General features: G+C 37.1%; 1 protein-coding gene across 2 annotated transcripts; it reads left to right on the forward strand.

The window, feature by feature from the left end:
* Nucleotides 1-349: 349 nt before the first annotated feature.
* On the forward strand, nt 350-3,579 carry CXCL8 (C-X-C motif chemokine ligand 8). Of its 2 annotated transcripts, XM_047799485.1 has the most exons (4): nt 352-499; nt 1,515-1,650; nt 1,939-2,022; nt 2,451-3,579. In XM_047799485.1, exons 1-4 carry the CDS (start codon nt 436-438, stop codon nt 2,476-2,478), a joined length of 312 nt encoding a protein of 103 aa, XP_047655441.1. In that variant the 5' UTR covers nt 352-435; the 3' UTR covers nt 2,479-3,579. The 2 variants fall into 2 exon arrangements, with proteins under 2 accessions (XP_047655442.1, XP_047655441.1); XM_047799486.1 differs by having other exon boundaries at nt 350-499; nt 1,939-3,579.
* Nucleotides 3,580-17,050: the final 13,471 nt, after the last annotated feature.

A 17,050-nucleotide genomic window follows, 5' to 3' on the forward strand; every position in this document is an offset into this window, starting at 1 on the left:
ACCATGATAAAGCTACTTGCAAATACAAAGGATGGCAATTGACAATAGGGCTCAAACTAGGAAAAACTTGAAGCATCTTAAAAAATATTTTAAAACGTGTTAAAAGAGACATGCTTTTTAACAAAATCAAAACAATTAAATTCTTTGAAAGATCAGGTAAGAAGCTCAATGCTGCTGAAAACATGATAAGAAACCAATCATTAGAGGAGTCAGATGACTCAGGTCTGCTCTCAAAGGGCGGGGGGGATGGTTGCGTAGTGTGGAATTTCCTCTGACATGATGTAAGCATGAGGGCGCACATGTTCCCTACTCTTGAGATGGTATAAAAAGCCACAGGAGCTCTCCATCCAGCACAAGTCCCCTGGGACAGCAGAGCTCACAAGCTCCTAGGACCAGAGCCAGGAAGAGACTAGAAAGAAAACAGCTCGTGTCAACATGACTTCCAAACTGGCTGTTGCCTTCTTGGCAGTTTTCCTGCTTTCTGCAGCTCTCTGTGAGGGTAAGCAATATTTCTGATATATAGAGTGTTCCTGTGTCTAAATGTGGTCCTCAGATAGCAAGATGATCACGAAGGCCTCGATAAACATCTTTTTTATTTAAGGAAAGAAAACCAAGGATGGTTTTCTTTCCTTAAATAAAAATTGAATGTTAAATTTTTAGATGGCATCAATACGATTTTTAGAAAAGTATAAAGTTGATTTATAATACACGTTCTGTTCCTATCATTCATACTCTATAGCATGAATATATTTAACATTAGAGTATATCTTATCGGAGGCCACAATAAGAGGTCCCTAAATTAACTATTGAGTAAGGTAACGCAGGTAATTTGGCTCCATCTACTATTTCATTGACAAGCTTCAGACAACTATCAATGGTTCTTTGGCTTAAACATATCTTGACAGATTATAAACTCTATTGGGATCCCTCTGATGAAAGAAATATAGTTTAAAATGATTATGATATATCTAATGATATATATATGTATATACTGTATGTATTTTTACATATCATACTGTATTTCTTTCAGCATTCATTTAAACAGTGTGTGTATGTATATATATATATATATATATATATATATTCTTTTATGCATTAAGGATTTTGTTAAGATATAGGACAATCTCTGTGCCACTCCCGTCTTTCTCTATTAATTCTTCCTGAAGGTATTTCCTTATTGGTGGATCTTAGCTGGCCTAACATCAATAGCGCTGTGGTATCCCAGAAGATTATGCCATATCAAGTAGGAGGAAAAAGTACTGTGATGATGTCAGCATTGCCTAAAGACAACTCAAAGTCCTTATGTCATTCAAGATTGTCAAGAATGACTCTTCTTAAAACAAAGAGAAAACTGAGATCAGGGGCTAGGAGACTATCTAGCCATCAATTTCAGGACTAAGTTTGCTAAAGATGTGATTTTTACCAAACGCATAGTCATCAAATGACCACACTGGAATTAATGAGCATAAAGCCTCCTGATGAAATCAATCCTTAATTGCCTTTTTTGCCCACAGCTGCAGTTCTGGCAAGAGTAAGTGCAGAACTTCGATGCCAGTGCATAAATACGCATTCCACACCTTTCCACCCCAAATTTATCAAGGAACTGAGAGTGATTGAGAGTGGACCCCACTGTGAAAATTCAGAAATCATGTAAGTAATTTCAAAAGTGATTAGATATTTCACTCTAGCAAACCTAGAATTGGGGGAGGTGGAAGAAACCAACAAAGTTCTAAGAACTATCAATTCATAGTGAGCAAAACAAAAAGGAAAAATTCTTTGTCTGCATGGCATTTAAATATGGTCCCTTCCATGACTCATAGCTAAAAATTGGCTTGGACTTAGATTTTATGCCTGTACTTAAGGAACCATGACCTGAATGGCAAAAGGATGTTGGAAACCCTTAAATATTGATTTTAACTGTTATCTCTCTCATTTCAGTGTTAAGCTTGTCAATGGAAAAGAGGTCTGCCTGGACCCCAAGGAAAAGTGGGTGCAGAAGGTTGTACAGATATTTTTGAAGAGGTAAGTTTTTTAAAAATTTTGATTATTTATGTTGTGACATACAGTAAAAGTTAGCTTATAAATTTCCAGCTGCTGCTGCAAATTTTCTCTTTTAAGTATCTGCCTCTTTGATGAAAAACAAACAAACAAAAAAAGAAATTAGCAGCAACAGTGAGCTTGTTGTACTTGTAATTGGGAGGTAATGCATCCAGAAAGTATGGGCAGGCGTCTTGCCCTGGATCAGTAGTATGTCTCCCAATCTCAGAAGTGTTTAGATGACAACTTATTTAACCTCTCTATTTATAGTTGAAAATATAGGGTATTTCTAACACATAAATATCTAAGACCCTATTAATATCTATATTAGATATATTTTCAAGAAGCGTACATTCCTCCTTATTTAAGTACCGTTTGTTTTTAACTTTTTTAAAAATTTCATTTATTTTTAGAACCGAGAAGCAACAACAACAGCAGTAACAACAACAAGCAAAAACCCATTCTCCGTGGCTTCCAAGAATTTCTCAGTAAAGATGCCAACACAACTTCAATCAAATCTACATCTATGCCTCATTCCTGTGCTGGTCAGACATAGGGTTGCCAGAGAAATCACAGGATGCCCAGTTATATTTGAATATTAAGTAAAACAATGAATTCTTTCCAGTGTCCCATGCACGTTGTTCCATGTAGGACATACTAACATTTTAAAAATTCTTCATTGTTTGCTGTAAATTCAAATTTAGCTGGAAATCCTGTTTTGGCTTTTTGTTATTATAATTATTAATATTATTAAATCTTACAACCCTAGGCTGCTGGCCAGCATTCACAAGTTCCTGCTCAACTGCACCTCAGTTTCTTCTTTATCCCCAAACTGGAGAAAAAGCTTCAGCCCCCATCCTACCTTGAGGACATGTGGATGTACTTTAACTTTGATTGACAGTCATGTAAAATATTTTCAAGTGTAATTTATTCACTTATTTATTATTTATATATTTATTTTAGTATCAAATAGAGTAATGTTTGTGCATGAATTTAGAGAAATGGAAAAGAAGCATTGTTGATAGGATAGTCTCATGATAGTAGTGAATTTCTATTTATTTTACATATTAAGTGGTGTATTATGGAACTATTTTTATCAAGGTCATTGTATTATGATCAGAGTTGCCAGATTTGGCAAATTGTTAAACCAACAGAATACCCAGTTAAGTACATTATTATTTATCTGAAATTTTATTTGAACTAGTTACCCTACTTTTGAAACTCCTAGTCTTGTTTTATGACTGCAAGCTTTGTTATGCAGTGCTGTATTGAATGACCTGAATTTTGAGTTAGGACTAGTTTTTTCAAAACAGCAAAAATTCACCAGGCAATAACAATAAAGTCATTTCTTATTATTTATTCTTTATTCTGTACAATTAGATTCTCATAATTTTATTTAAATTATTGTATGTTTTAACACCAACTTTTTTTACCTTAATTTGTTTTTATGTATTTCCAAAGAGATTCTTTTAGTATTTTTTATGTTACAAAATTGTGAGTGAAACTATAGAACATTTACAATAAAATTTATTATAAAAGTCATCAGGAGTTTGTCTTTCTCTTTGCAGTTTTAAGATTTATTGTTTTATATATTTATATTAAAAAATCATATTTTTAGAGTTCCTGTCATGGCTCAATAGTTAATGAACCTAGCTAACATCCATGAGGAAGACAGTTTGATTCCTGGCCTCACTCAGTGGGTTAAGAATCTAGCGTTACCGTGAGCTGTGGTGTAGGCCAGCGGCTACAGCTCTGAGTCCACCCATAGCCTGGGAACCTCCATATGCCGTGGGTGCAGCCCTAAAAAGTCAAAAAGGCAAGGGAAAAAAAGGTCTTATTTTGCTTTAGAAAACATAAATGCTTCCTCTTAGTATTATGTGTATTATGCAGAAAATCATAACCTTTATTTGCAGAAAAACAGAACTCCTTGCCAGAGATGAATTACAGTCAGTAGTGTTTTCCATGGAAGGATGGAAATTTTCCCAGCTCCTCACTGGACACCATTCTGCTATTAAGGATGACTTCAGATTTTCAGTGGAGAACCTGCACAGCTTAGCACAACTGACACTCAGTAAAAGAGGGAAGAGGGTAGACATAAGGCTCTTCTCAACTAATTGAGGAAAACTGACACAAATGAGACAAAGAAAGTTAAAATATGTTTAAAGCATATTTGAGAACAAATAAAACAAAACTTTTACAAACGAAAACACAATATAACTAAAAATCTCAATGCCTGAGTTTTACAACAGATTAGACACAGCTGAAAGAAAACTGGAGATTAGGAAATAAACCCAAAGAAATTTACCTGGAATTTATATCAGAGAGATAAAGAGGTAGTAAATTTGAGGGAAAAAAAATGAAAGGCATAGAGGAGACAGGGATAAGGTCATTTTTTTTTTTTTTCTTTTTAGGGTCAAACTTGCAGCATATGGAAGTTCCCAGGCTAGGGACTGAATCAGAGCTGTATTTGCCAGCCTACACCATAGCCATAGCAGCACAACCCAGGATCCCCAACCCATTGAGTGAGGCCAGGGATCAAACCCACATCCTCATGGATACTAGTCAGATTCAGATTCATTTCTGCTGCACCACAACTGGAATTTCCGTCTTACTTATTTTCAGTTGGAGTTTTACAAGCAGACAAGAGAGGAAGGGTCAGAGACAACACTGAAGTAATGATGGCTGAAAACTTCCCAGAAATGATGAAAAATAACAAACCGCAGTTTCAAGACATCTAATTCACCAATTCTTAACTTTGTAGTAAAAAAAAAAAAAAAAAAACTTAGAATTTTGATGGACATTTATCCACCTCCCACCTTATCTACTATCACTATTGTGTATTTTAAGTCTCCGCCCCCCCGCCCCGGCTTTTTTAAGCTTCGTAATTTGGAGTAAGGAAGCGAGCCTCTCTGATTTTCTGATTTGTTAGTTCCCACTGCAATCTACTTTTCCTATGTCGTATAGCCCCTTACAATCACTCTGGGTACCCGCAACTGTCATCTTCTCTGAGTCAGCATTATTGGTGGTGTGAAGCAAAGCCTGTTCTCTTTTCTAATTCCCACTACCCATTAACACAAAAGTGTGCGGCATAATAGAATTAATAAAATATTTGAGAGTGATGCACAAACAAGAATCAACTGAAAATTCTGCCCCATGACTCACCGTTCCTAGAGGCATTGCTTCCCTCCCTCTGGAGGAAATTTTTGCCCACCTACAGCTCTTCTCAGGCCATGTTGTGGGGCCTCTGCTTCCCCAGAGTTATGCGTAAATTTCATTTCCATATTCTCTTTCATTTTCAAATTCCAGTTTCCTGGTCCTACTCACCTTTGCAGTCATCTTGTAGACCTCAAACACAGTAAATAAAACAGATAACAAATAACTTTAATAAAATGATAATGAGAAAGATACAGGGTTCTTCAGAAGCAGAGAGCAAGGAGTTATCTAACTTAAGAGCCTAGGTTTCCTTGTCAAAATCTAAACTAGAATCTGGAGGGTGAGTAGGAGTCAGCCACACAAAGGGAAGAAGGATGCGTGGGCCAGAGTGGTCTAGAAAGCAGGGGAGAAGTAATTCATGTGATTCAAGAAGTGAAAGAGTTTCAGTGTGACTGGAATCGGGCTTGAAATAGAAGAAGTACTTACAGATGAAGCTATGCCGAACGGACTGTGGGAAGTTCTAAAGGGCCTAGATTGGGAATTGAAAAACTCTAGTATGGATTCCAATTACCCTCGTTTTAAACTGTGAGCATTTAAGCCATTTTTTTCCCTGGGTCTCTTTCCAAAACGAAATGGGAAGCTATACAAAGCAACTCAAAAGTCTAATCTTGGGGGCTTTTTGTGTGTGTCTTTTTAGGGCGAGCCTGCGGCGTAAGGAAATTCCCAGACTCAGGTCGAATCAGAGCTGCAGCTGCCTGCCTACACCACAGCCCCAGCTACTTGGGATCTGAGACGCATCTGCAATCTATACCACAGCTCATGGCAACGCTGGATCCTTAACCCCACTGAGTGGGGCCAAGGATCAAAACGATTCTTCATAGATACCAGTTGGGTTCGTTACCACTACTCCATCAGGGGAACTCCTTGGGGGCTTTTTAATGTTATTTGTGGGTTGAATCATCAAAAAACTCCCAACCTAAAACCTCTTAATGTGTTAAATCCGCACCCTTGATGTGGCCAATGTCCAACCCTGAAGGTAAAGTAAAGAAATCTGTACCAATCTGGAGAAACTCAATAACAAATTCTTTAAAAATCTACTTCTTAATTTCATTTTTATTGCTTTTAAAATATACCAGATGACATTTCTCACTTTCTCATCTATATTGTCATTGTCTATAAGACAGCAAAGTATTCTATCAAAAAGGCAATTAAGTCGATCAAATTGGAGATTAGGCATCATGTAAACAAGCCAAAAAGGAAAAATGAAAAAGAGTAAGAGAGAGAGGATGTGAGAGAGAGAAGGAAAAGATACTCAATTTGCTGAATTGAAAATTTCCTTTCATTTGCTTCAGTGACATTAGTAAATTTATGTATATAGACACAGTTTTAATTGTATAGATACAAACTTCGATACAAAGTTGGATATGCAGTATTTTACCGCATACATTTAATCCATTTGTGTGGATTATGAATTACAAATCAAAATTTTCCAAGAAGAAATGTGAATGTAAATATAGATACACACACACAGAGTAAAAAAGTATGGAGAGATAATAATAGTGTTCACATTAAAATTGAATTAAGTATAAAATACAATAATACACACAACATACAAATCAAGTAACTTTCATAACTGCCCCCCCTTTTTTCTATTTTGCTAGACATGTGTCAGAAAATAGATTCATAGGTTGAAGTTGCCTAAGCAAAATATTCTATCCTCAAGATTTTAGAAAATAAGTAGATAATTATTTTTTACTGTGATAAATCTATTTTCCCATCGAGGCTATTCTTGAAAACTTCAGAAGAAAGGATTAAAAGCTATTTTGCTTTTTGTTTGTGGTAGTAATATAGCTAACAAAAATTGCTTTAGATTGTATTAAACCTCTAGTAACAAAAGAAAGCTTAGTGTAACATTTTCTCCATTACCCACTTGAAAAGATGGTCAGATAGCAATGGCCTCAAGTTTGGTAACCATTAGCTGAGTATGCAACTGTCACAGAAAACAAATGGGGAATTTTTCCATATAACAGAATAAATAGCAGGTTTATTACTTCCCACAAGAGTCACAGATAGGGCAATCAGAAATTCACCAAAAAATTACTTAAAGGTCAAAAATTCCCAACTCTTAATGAGTAGGGAAATAGGACTTTCTATGCTCTTTGTATTCCCATAGATAAAAATCAAGTTGGATAAATATTATTATTACAAGACTTTTAAACATTACTTGGTAAAATGATAGAGGAACTTAAAAGCATAGCATGTTGGAAAATTAAGATGGGGAAACATTTATAGATATTTCCACTCAAATTTCACTTCAGACTATATGTAGAGGAATATTCTAATAGCTTTGTAAAAGATCATGGTGCAGGGGGTAGAGACAAGCTTTTAATGTATCTAGCAATTCTATGTCATAGGACACGATTTGGCTTGTGTTTTGATGTGGGTCATTCTACTGTCTGCATCCTAAATTAATCTTCTGCCATTCAGCCCATGCTATTTAAAATGCCTTTGCATTTTTAATTTCAATGTTCCCTTAGTGAACTGTTTATGTAAAGCATTCTATACATAGATAGATTTGCTGAAACTTACTTTTTTTTAATGCTTCCAATGATATTCACCACACCCCTTTATAAGAATCCCATACAGAGGCATGTTTTATTAATGTGTCAGCTTGTTTCTTCTCAGGTCTTGGAGTCTCCAGCAGCCTCATGATGACAAATGTAAATCATCCTACCCCAGCTTTTCACACTTGTTTTATTTTTCTCTAGTATATGCCTGTGATGCTTTGTAGACAGCTCATTCCAAAATTTACATAAGTGAAATTTTGGTATTATTGATTCCATTCACAGTTATATATCTGGATGTTTTAAAACTCTCATATTTATAAGATCCTCCTTAAAAGCTTGATTGAGGCCCCCATGTTAATATGAAAAAGCCTCTGACTTCCACTTATAAATTCCTTGTCTAGCACTATATTTTATCTGAAGGCATTTTTGCACTCTCTCAGTTTACTAAAATTCTCAGTTTTATTATCTTTGTCCACAATAGAGATGAAACATAGTAATATGTATTTATTGGAATTTAAATATCTTCCACATGTGAGAAGATATAGATTTTATATAAGCTGAGTGTTTTTTAAATCTATATCTTCTCCAATTTAAAAATTTGACCAGATTTTATATTGCACAAATATCCATAAATTCTGATTTAAAAATATGGTAGGCTCTGTATGGAATTATTGGGAATAGAGTAAATGCCATTTTTACTCTTGCTGTGCACATAATAGAGCACACTAGCTTTTACAGATTTAGCTTTTGAAATTTTGACTTCTGAAAAATCTATGGCAGGAAGGGTTATGGGTTGACAATTTTGGAACAGTTATACCTGTAACTGAACAATTTAATTGAACAATTAAGCAAATCAATAGCTGATAATGGGAGCCAGATTCCTCACTGTTACAGTGGAAATTTTCAAATAAGCAAGAGGAGGCGGCTAAAATCATTGATGTAGTAATTAGAGTTGGAGACATGTCTGAATTCATGTTTCACTTACTGTAGATACAGATGGATACATATAGAAGTATTTAGAGATTTTTGTGTATAAATGTGTTAGTTAAAACATATATTTTCTTTTTGTCAGCTGAGAGGACGTAGAAGCAGTGATACTCTAGTAAAAGCAAGCACACGTAGCACCTAGATTTTGTTTTTTAAAGCCATTTTCCAAAAAAATGAACCTGGACTCCTTGGAGGACTATCTACTCAAATGGGTGGGGAAGGAAATATACAAAGCGAATCTTGATCATCTTCCTGCATCAGAAAGTAAGAAAGTAAATTTCTCCAAAAATATTGATGAGGGTATGTCAAAGAGGAACATAGCCAACTGGAAGCTGAAAAGACAGCCAAGACTGGAACAAATTGAGAACAAAATAAGGTAGTATAAGGAAAAAGCCACAGGTCCACGCTAATACAAATAATTCAGTAATTAAATAAATGGATCTACTGTATAGAATAGGGAACTATATCCAATCTCCTGGTATATACCATGATTTTATATATATACATATATGTAAAATATAAATGGAATACTACTCAGCCATAAAAAAGAACAAAACAATGCCATATGCAGCAACATGGATGGAACTAGAGACTCTCATATTGGAGTGAAGTAAGTCAGAAAGAAAAAGACAAATACCGTATGATATCTCATATCTGGAATCTATAATACAGCACAATTGAACCTTTCCACAGAAAAGAAAATCATGGACATGGAGAACAGACTTGTGGTTGCCAAGGGGGAGGGGGAGGGAGTGGGATGGATTGGGAATTTTGGGTTAATAGTTTGATGCAAACTATTACTTTTGGAATGAATAAACAATGGAATCCTGCTGTATAGCACTGGGAACTATATCTAGTCACTTATGATGGAGCATGATAATGTGAGAAAACACATGACCGGGTCACCTTGCTGAACAGCAAAAATTGGCATAACATTGTAAATCAACTATACTTTAATAAAAATTTTAAAAATGGAGAAGGGATAAACATCTTGTGCAGGAGAATTCCAAATAATTTACATAGACACTTCTTCCCCAAGGAGGTGAAGCATAACTCTGCATTCCTGAAGTATGAGCAGAGCATAGTGACTTTGTCAGAAGTAAGGAAGGAGAAGGAAGAAGAGTAACTTTACTGTGGAGAAAGCTGAAAACCACTACATCAACCAAATTCAATAGCAACAATGACAGATTATGTTGATAGGATGCAATGATGTAATGAAATGGCACTTTAGTACTGTCTTCCTCCTGAAAACCCAAGGTCTCTGTCTAATTGTGAGAAAAACATCAGACAAATTCCAGCAGAGAGGCATTCTGCAAAATACTTGCTCCTCAAAACTGTCAAAGTCATCTTAAGGAAATTCTGTTGTTAGATTTGAGAGGAGTCTAGACAACTAAATATAATGCATCCTGAATGGACCCTAGAATGTAAAGACATAGGCGAAATCTATGGAAATCTGAATAAAGTATGGACATTGGTTAATACGAATTGTCTTAGTTCAAGTGCTTTAAAAAAATAATACCATGGACTGGGTGGTTTGTAAAGAACAGACATGTATTTCTCATAGTTCTAGAGGTTGGAAATCTGCCAGTATGACTGAGTTCTAGTGGGGGTCCTCTTCCTGTTTGCAATACCCCAACCTTTGATTGTATTCTCACAGGGCAGGAAGCAGAGAGCCTGAGCAAGCTCATGTCTCTTTCATGAGGGCAAAAATCCCTTTCAAGGGGGCTCCACTCTCATACTCAATTGCCTGCCAAAGGCACCACATCTTAATACTCTTTCCACTGAGGGTTAAGTGGATTTCAACATATGAATTCTGAGGACACGCTCAGTCCATAACAATAATGTGCCAATATTGGTTCATTAGTTGTAACAAATGTAACCTACTAAAGTAAGATGTTAATAATAGCAGAAGCTGGGAGCTCCATTGTGTGTGGTAACAAACCCAACTATATCCATGAGGACATGGGTTCAATCCCCAGCCTTGTTCAGAGGGTTAAATATCCAGCATTGCCATGGTGTAGTGGAAGATGTGGCTTGGATTCTGCATTGCTGTGGCTGTGGCATAGGCCGGCAGCTGCAGCATCACTTTGACCCCTAGCCTGGGAACTTCCATATGCTGCAAGTACAGACCTAAAAAGCAAAACAAACAAACAAACAAACAAACAAAAAAATCCAGTGGAAGCTGGGTGTAGGATATATAAGAAATGGGAAGTCTCATTCTCATTACATGGGAACTTTCATACGATATAGTAATATATTCTCAATTTTTCCATAAATCTAAAACTGGTTTTTGAAAATGTCTATTAAAAAATGAGTGAGGAGATGGGAACCAATAAATAAATAAATAAATAACTTACAGCATGTAGTGATTTGCAGTTTTCTGCCAGTAGCCATGAACCTGGCACATGGGCTCTGAAACAGGTGTGCAGGGAGCATGTCCCATGGGCAGGGATGGAGCTAAACTGATCATTAACCACATCTGTACAGCCTTGTCTTCCCTTCCTTGGGGTCTGCTCCTGAAGTGTGCCAGGCTTTGACATTTTGCCAAATCTCTAGACAAGTTCTCAAAATATGTCAAGGGTCTACCATAATAACATAGTCATATTCCGTGATCAAATAGGTTAGACAAATGTGTGAAGGTGCTCAGTACCATCAGCAGGAGGTTGCAGGAATTGTGGTGAACTGGAGACGGCATGGTATGCCTGGAGTCATAGTAATTCAAATGATCTTAAAACCCAGAATTTGCCAAGTCAAACTTTTAGCTGCCAGTTTGGACCACAGAATTGATGATAAAAATTAATCCCTGAAAACAATGTTTTAAAATCGGATAGTAAAATCAGGCACTAAGTATTCCTTCTTTATTTTTTATTTATTTATTTATTTATTTATTTACACTTTTTTTTCCATTTTTTTATTACTCAAATGAATTTATCACATCTGTAGTTGTATAATGATCATAACAATCTGATTTTCACAGGATTTCCATCCCACAGCCCAAGCACATCCCCACACCCCCCAAGCACTCCAGAGACCATAAGTTTTCAATGTCTGTGAGTCAGCATCTGTTCTGCAAAGAAGTTCAGTCTGTCCTTTTTTCAGATTCCACATGTAAGTGATAGCATTTGATGTTGGTGTCTCATTGTATGGCTGACTTCACTTAGTATGATAGTTTCTAGGTCCATCCATGTTGCAAAAAATGCTGGTATTTCATTCCTTTTGATGGCTGAGTAATATTCCACTGTGTATATGTACCACATCTTCTGGATCCACTCCTCTGTCGATGGACATTTAGGTTGTTTCCATGTCTTGGCTATTGTAAATAGTGCTGCAATGAACATTGGAGTACATGTGTCTTTGCGAGTCGTGGTTTTCTCTGGGTAAATGCCCAGGAGTGGGATTGCTGAATCAAATGGTAGTTCTATGTTTAGTTTTCTGAGGAATCTCCATACTGTTTTCCACAGTGGTTGCACCAATTTACAATCCCACCAACAGTGTACTAGGGTTCCTTTTTCTCCACACCCTCTGCAGCACTTACTGGTTGTAGACTTTTTGATGATGGCCATTCTGGCTGGTGTAAGGTGGTACCTCATCATGGTTTTGATTTGCATTTCTCTGATAATGAGCGATGTTGAACATCTTTTCATGTGTTTCTCGGCCATCTGTATGTCTTCTTTGGAGAATTGTCTGTTTAGATCTTCTGCCCATTTTTGGATGGAGTTGTTTGTTTTTTTGGTATGGAGCTGCAGAAGTTGTTTATAAATTTTGGAGATTAATCCCTTGTCAGTCGATTCATTTGCAAAGATTTTCTCCCATTCTGTGGGTTGTCTTTTTGTGTTGTTTAGGGTTTCCTTTGTTGTGCAGAAACTTTGAAGTTTGATTAGGTCCCATTTGTTTATTTTTGCTTTTATTGTCAATACTCTGAGAGGTGGATCTGAGAAGATGTTGCTGTCATTTATGTTGGAGAGTGTTTGGCCTATGTTTTCCTTTAAGAGTTTGATAGTGTCTGGTCTTATATGTAGGTCTTTAATCCTTTCGGAGTTTATTTTTGTGTATGGTGTTAGGGAGTGTTCTAATTTCATTCTTTTCCATGTGGCTGTCCAGTTTTCCCAGCACCACTTATTGATCAAGCTGTCCTTTCTCCATTGTATATTCTTGCCTCCTTTGTCATAGATTAGTTGGCTGTAAGGCATGGGTTTATTTCTGGGCTTTCTATCCTGTTCCACTGATGTATATGTCTGTTTTTGTGCCAGTACCATGCAGTTTTGATGACTGCTGCTTTGTAGTATAGTCTGAAGTCTGGGAGCCTGATTCCTCCAGCTCCATTTTTCTTTATCAGGATGTCTTTGGCTATTCTGGGTCTTTTGTACTTCCAAACAAACTTTAAAATATTTTGTTCAAGTTCTGTGAAAAATGTCCTCAGTGATTTGATAGGGATTGCATTGAATCAGTATTCCTTCTTTAATTAATTCTATGGTTCCATGCATGCCTACTTGACTTCAATTAGGATTGGATAATCAATGCTGGACCACATATATTAAACACAATGTTTTTGTGTTTTTGCATCTGTAATGGTGGAGAGAGTTGAGAAATGCAAATAAAATGTTATTTAATAAATATGATTTGAGGAGTTCCCATTGTGGCCCAGTGGAAATGAACCTGACTAGCATCCATGAGGATGCAGGTTCTATCCTTGGCCTTATTCAGTGGGTTAAGGTGTGCCATGAGCTGTGGTGTATGTTGCAGAGGTGGCACTGGTGTGGCTGTGGTGTAGGCCAGAAGCTACAGCTCAGATTCAACACCCTAGCTTGGCAACCCCCACATGCTGTGGGTGGAGCCCTAAAAAGACAGAAAATAAGTAAATAAATAATATGACTTAAAAGTCAAATTTGGCAGCTCCTGTTGTGGCGCAGTAGAAATGAATGTGACTAGGAACCATGAGATTGCAGGTTTGATCCCTGGCTATGCTCATCGGGTTAAAGATCTGGTGTTGCCGAGAGCTGTGGTGTATGTTGCAGACACGGTTCAGATCCCGTGTTGCTGTGGCTGTGGTGTAGGCCGGTGGCTACAGCTCCAATTAGACCCCTAGCCTAGGAACCTCCATATGCTGCGAGTGTGGCCCTAGAAGAGTCAAAAAGACCAAAAAAAAAAAAAAGTCAAATTATTTTTTAATTCTACCCTATTCACAATGAAAAAGAAATGCAATAAAATAGAGACAGCGGATGAAAGAATTTAAGAGCAAAAATTGTTAATGACTGTCTCCTTTATACTCTATTTTTTCCAGCTACCCGTAGCTAGCTCAAAGGATGCCCAAAGAACTTCAATCTTCTCAACTGCATAATCAAATACTGGCAAGATGAATAAAATATAAGCATGAAACCACCAAACCACTTGTTGTCTTGAAAGGCATATTTCCTTGATTGCAGACTGAGTGGGCAACCCTAGCTCTGACTATATTTTTTTTCTAACTACAACCCCCTCACTGTTCTATGGATGTAATAACTGAGATTGAATTTCTTAACTTGCCCCTTGCACTCCCTCTGCTGCTGACTGTTCAAATATCCTCCAGCCTATTTCTAACAGAACCCTGATTTTTTTTATTGAGTCCCCAAAATAAGACATGGTAGTCCAAGACAGAGATAGTCTGTAAATATTATATGTTTTATAGACATAGGTGAGGAATAGTTAAAGGAATTTGGATAAGATATACTGGATTCCCAACTTATGAAACATAAGTCTGAATTCAAGCCTACCCTATCTTTGTTTTTTACCCTTTTTATTCAAGATAGGGACTTTTTTTAAACAATTTTGTAAGGTTTTTATTTTTTCTATTATAGTTGATCTACAATGTTCTGTCAATTTCTGCTGTACAGCAAAGTGACTCAGTCATATATATACATTCTTCTTCTCACAGGAACGTCCTTTTTTTTCCTTTTCTTTCTTTTCTTTTCTTTTCTTTTTTTTTGGCTTTTTGGCTTTTTGCCATTTCTAGGGCTGCTCCCACGCATATGGAGGTTCCCAGACTAGGGGTCTAATCAGAGCTGTAGCCGGGGGCCTATACCAGAACAACAGCAACGCAGGATCCAAGCCATGTCTGCAACCTACACCACAGCTCACAGCAACGCCGGATCCTTAATCCACTGAGCAAGGCCAGGGATTGAACCTGCAACCTCATGGTTCCTAGTTGGATTCGCTAACCACTGAGCCACAACGGGAACTCCTCACAGGAACTTTCTATATAATTCTAAACTATCTATCTATCTATCTATCATCTGTCTGTTTATTTATCAATCATCTATCTGCCAAAGGTCACCTGTACTCCCTATTGTGTTAAAACTTACTTTTTATTGTGATAAAATATATGATTTTAGTGCTTTTTAGGTTTAGAGTTCAGTGGCATCAAGTGTATTCACATTGTTGGGAAATCATCACCCCTGTTTATCTCTAGAGCTCTTTCATATTCCTAAATTGATACTCTGTACCCATCAGGCAGTAACTCTCCGTTTGTCCTTCTTCTCCGGCCTCTGGGAGCCATCATTCCATTTTTATGCAGCTATGAATTTTACTTCAGGTGCTATCAGTGGAATCATACATCTGTCCTTTGTGGCTGGCTCCTGCGACTCTATTATGTTCTTAAGGTTCATCCCTGTTGTATAATGGGTCAGAATTTCTTACCTTTTTAAGGTTGAATAACATTCCATTGTGCGTATATATATTTCGTTTAATGATTTACCCATAGATGGACATTGGGGGCATTTCCTACTTTTGGCTTTATGAATAATGGTGTGAATGTAAATTACGAATAATGCTCTGAGCCTTGGTGTACAAATATCTGTTCAAGTCTCTGCTTTCAATTCTTTGGGGAAGATACTCAGAAAAAGAATTACTGGATCAAACAGCAATTCTATTTTTTGAGGAAACATGCACCATTTTACCTTCCCATCAGTAATGTGCGAGATTTCAATTCCTCCACATTCTCACCAACACTACGTTTCTTTTTCTCCCTCTCTCATCCTTTCCTTCCTTCCTTACTCTTTCCTTTCCTCTCTTTCCCTCCCTCTTTCTTTCTTTCTTTCTTTCTCCTTCCTTCCTTCCTTCCTTCCTTCCTTCCTTCCTTCCTTCCTTCCTTCCTTCCTTCCTTCCTTCCTCTTTTTCCATCTTCATAAGTATGAAAGGATATCTCAAGATGGTTTGACTTGAATTTCCCTAATGATTAGTGATGTTTCACATCTTTACATGTATTTATTGGCCATCTGCATATCCTCTTTGGAGAAATGTCTGAGTCCTTTGCCCATTTAAAACATTAAGTTGTCCCATTGTGGCTCAGAGGATTAGGAACCCAACATAGTCTACTTGAGGATGCAGGTTTGATTCCAGGCCTTGCTCAATGGGTTAAGGATCCAGCATTGCCTCAGGCAAGCTGCAGTAGGTCACAGACTTGGATCCAGTGTCTCTGTGCCTGTGGTGTGGAGCTCTGATTTGACCCCTCACCTGGGAACTCCCTTATGCCACAGGTGTGGCTGTTAAAAAATTTTTTTTTAATTTAAAAAATTAAAAATTGAGGTTTTGTTGTTGTGATTGAGTTGTAGGAGTTCTGTATGTAATCTAGCTATTAACCTTATCAGAAATGTGATTTGCAAATGTTTCTCACAATTCCTTGGGTTGCCTTTTTATTCTATTGATGTACAAGTTTTTAATTTTTTTTTTGTCTTTTTGCCTTTTCTTGGGCTGCTCCCGCAGCATATGGAGGTTCCCAGGCTAGGGGCCTAATCAGGACTGTAGCCATCCGCCTACACCAGGGCCACAGCAATGCAGGTCTGTGATCCACGCCACAGCTCACAGTAACACCAGATCCTCAACCCACTGAGCAATGCCAGGGATCAAACCTGCAACCTCATGGTTCTTAGTCAGATTCGTTAACCACTGTGCCACGACAGGAACTCCCTACAAGTTTTTAATTTTGATGAAGTCCAATTTCTCTGCCTTTTTTTTCTTTTGTTGCTTGTGCTTTTGGTATCATGTGTGTTAAAACTTTTATAATATTAGCTCTCTCCCCAGTTTGACCTGTAGGATTTATATTATCTGGTTTTCTAGACTTTAGGGAAAATATATCTTTACAAGGAAGTAAAATCTTGAGAGTCAAATGCAAGGAATTCTTGGGTTCATGTGGGGGTTGTTTGCTTGCTTGTTTTATGATATAGGGACTGAGGACTCACAAGGAAAATATACAATTACTAAACAATTACTAAATGAACTCTCTGAGGAAGTCCAATCTTCTCTCTCTTTCTTGAAATTCACCTGCCAAGAAT

This window comes from Phacochoerus africanus, chromosome 10 (assembly GCF_016906955.1).
Source record: "Phacochoerus africanus isolate WHEZ1 chromosome 10, ROS_Pafr_v1, whole genome shotgun sequence".
In the NCBI taxonomy this organism is placed as follows: Eukaryota; Metazoa; Chordata; class Mammalia; order Artiodactyla; family Suidae; genus Phacochoerus; species Phacochoerus africanus.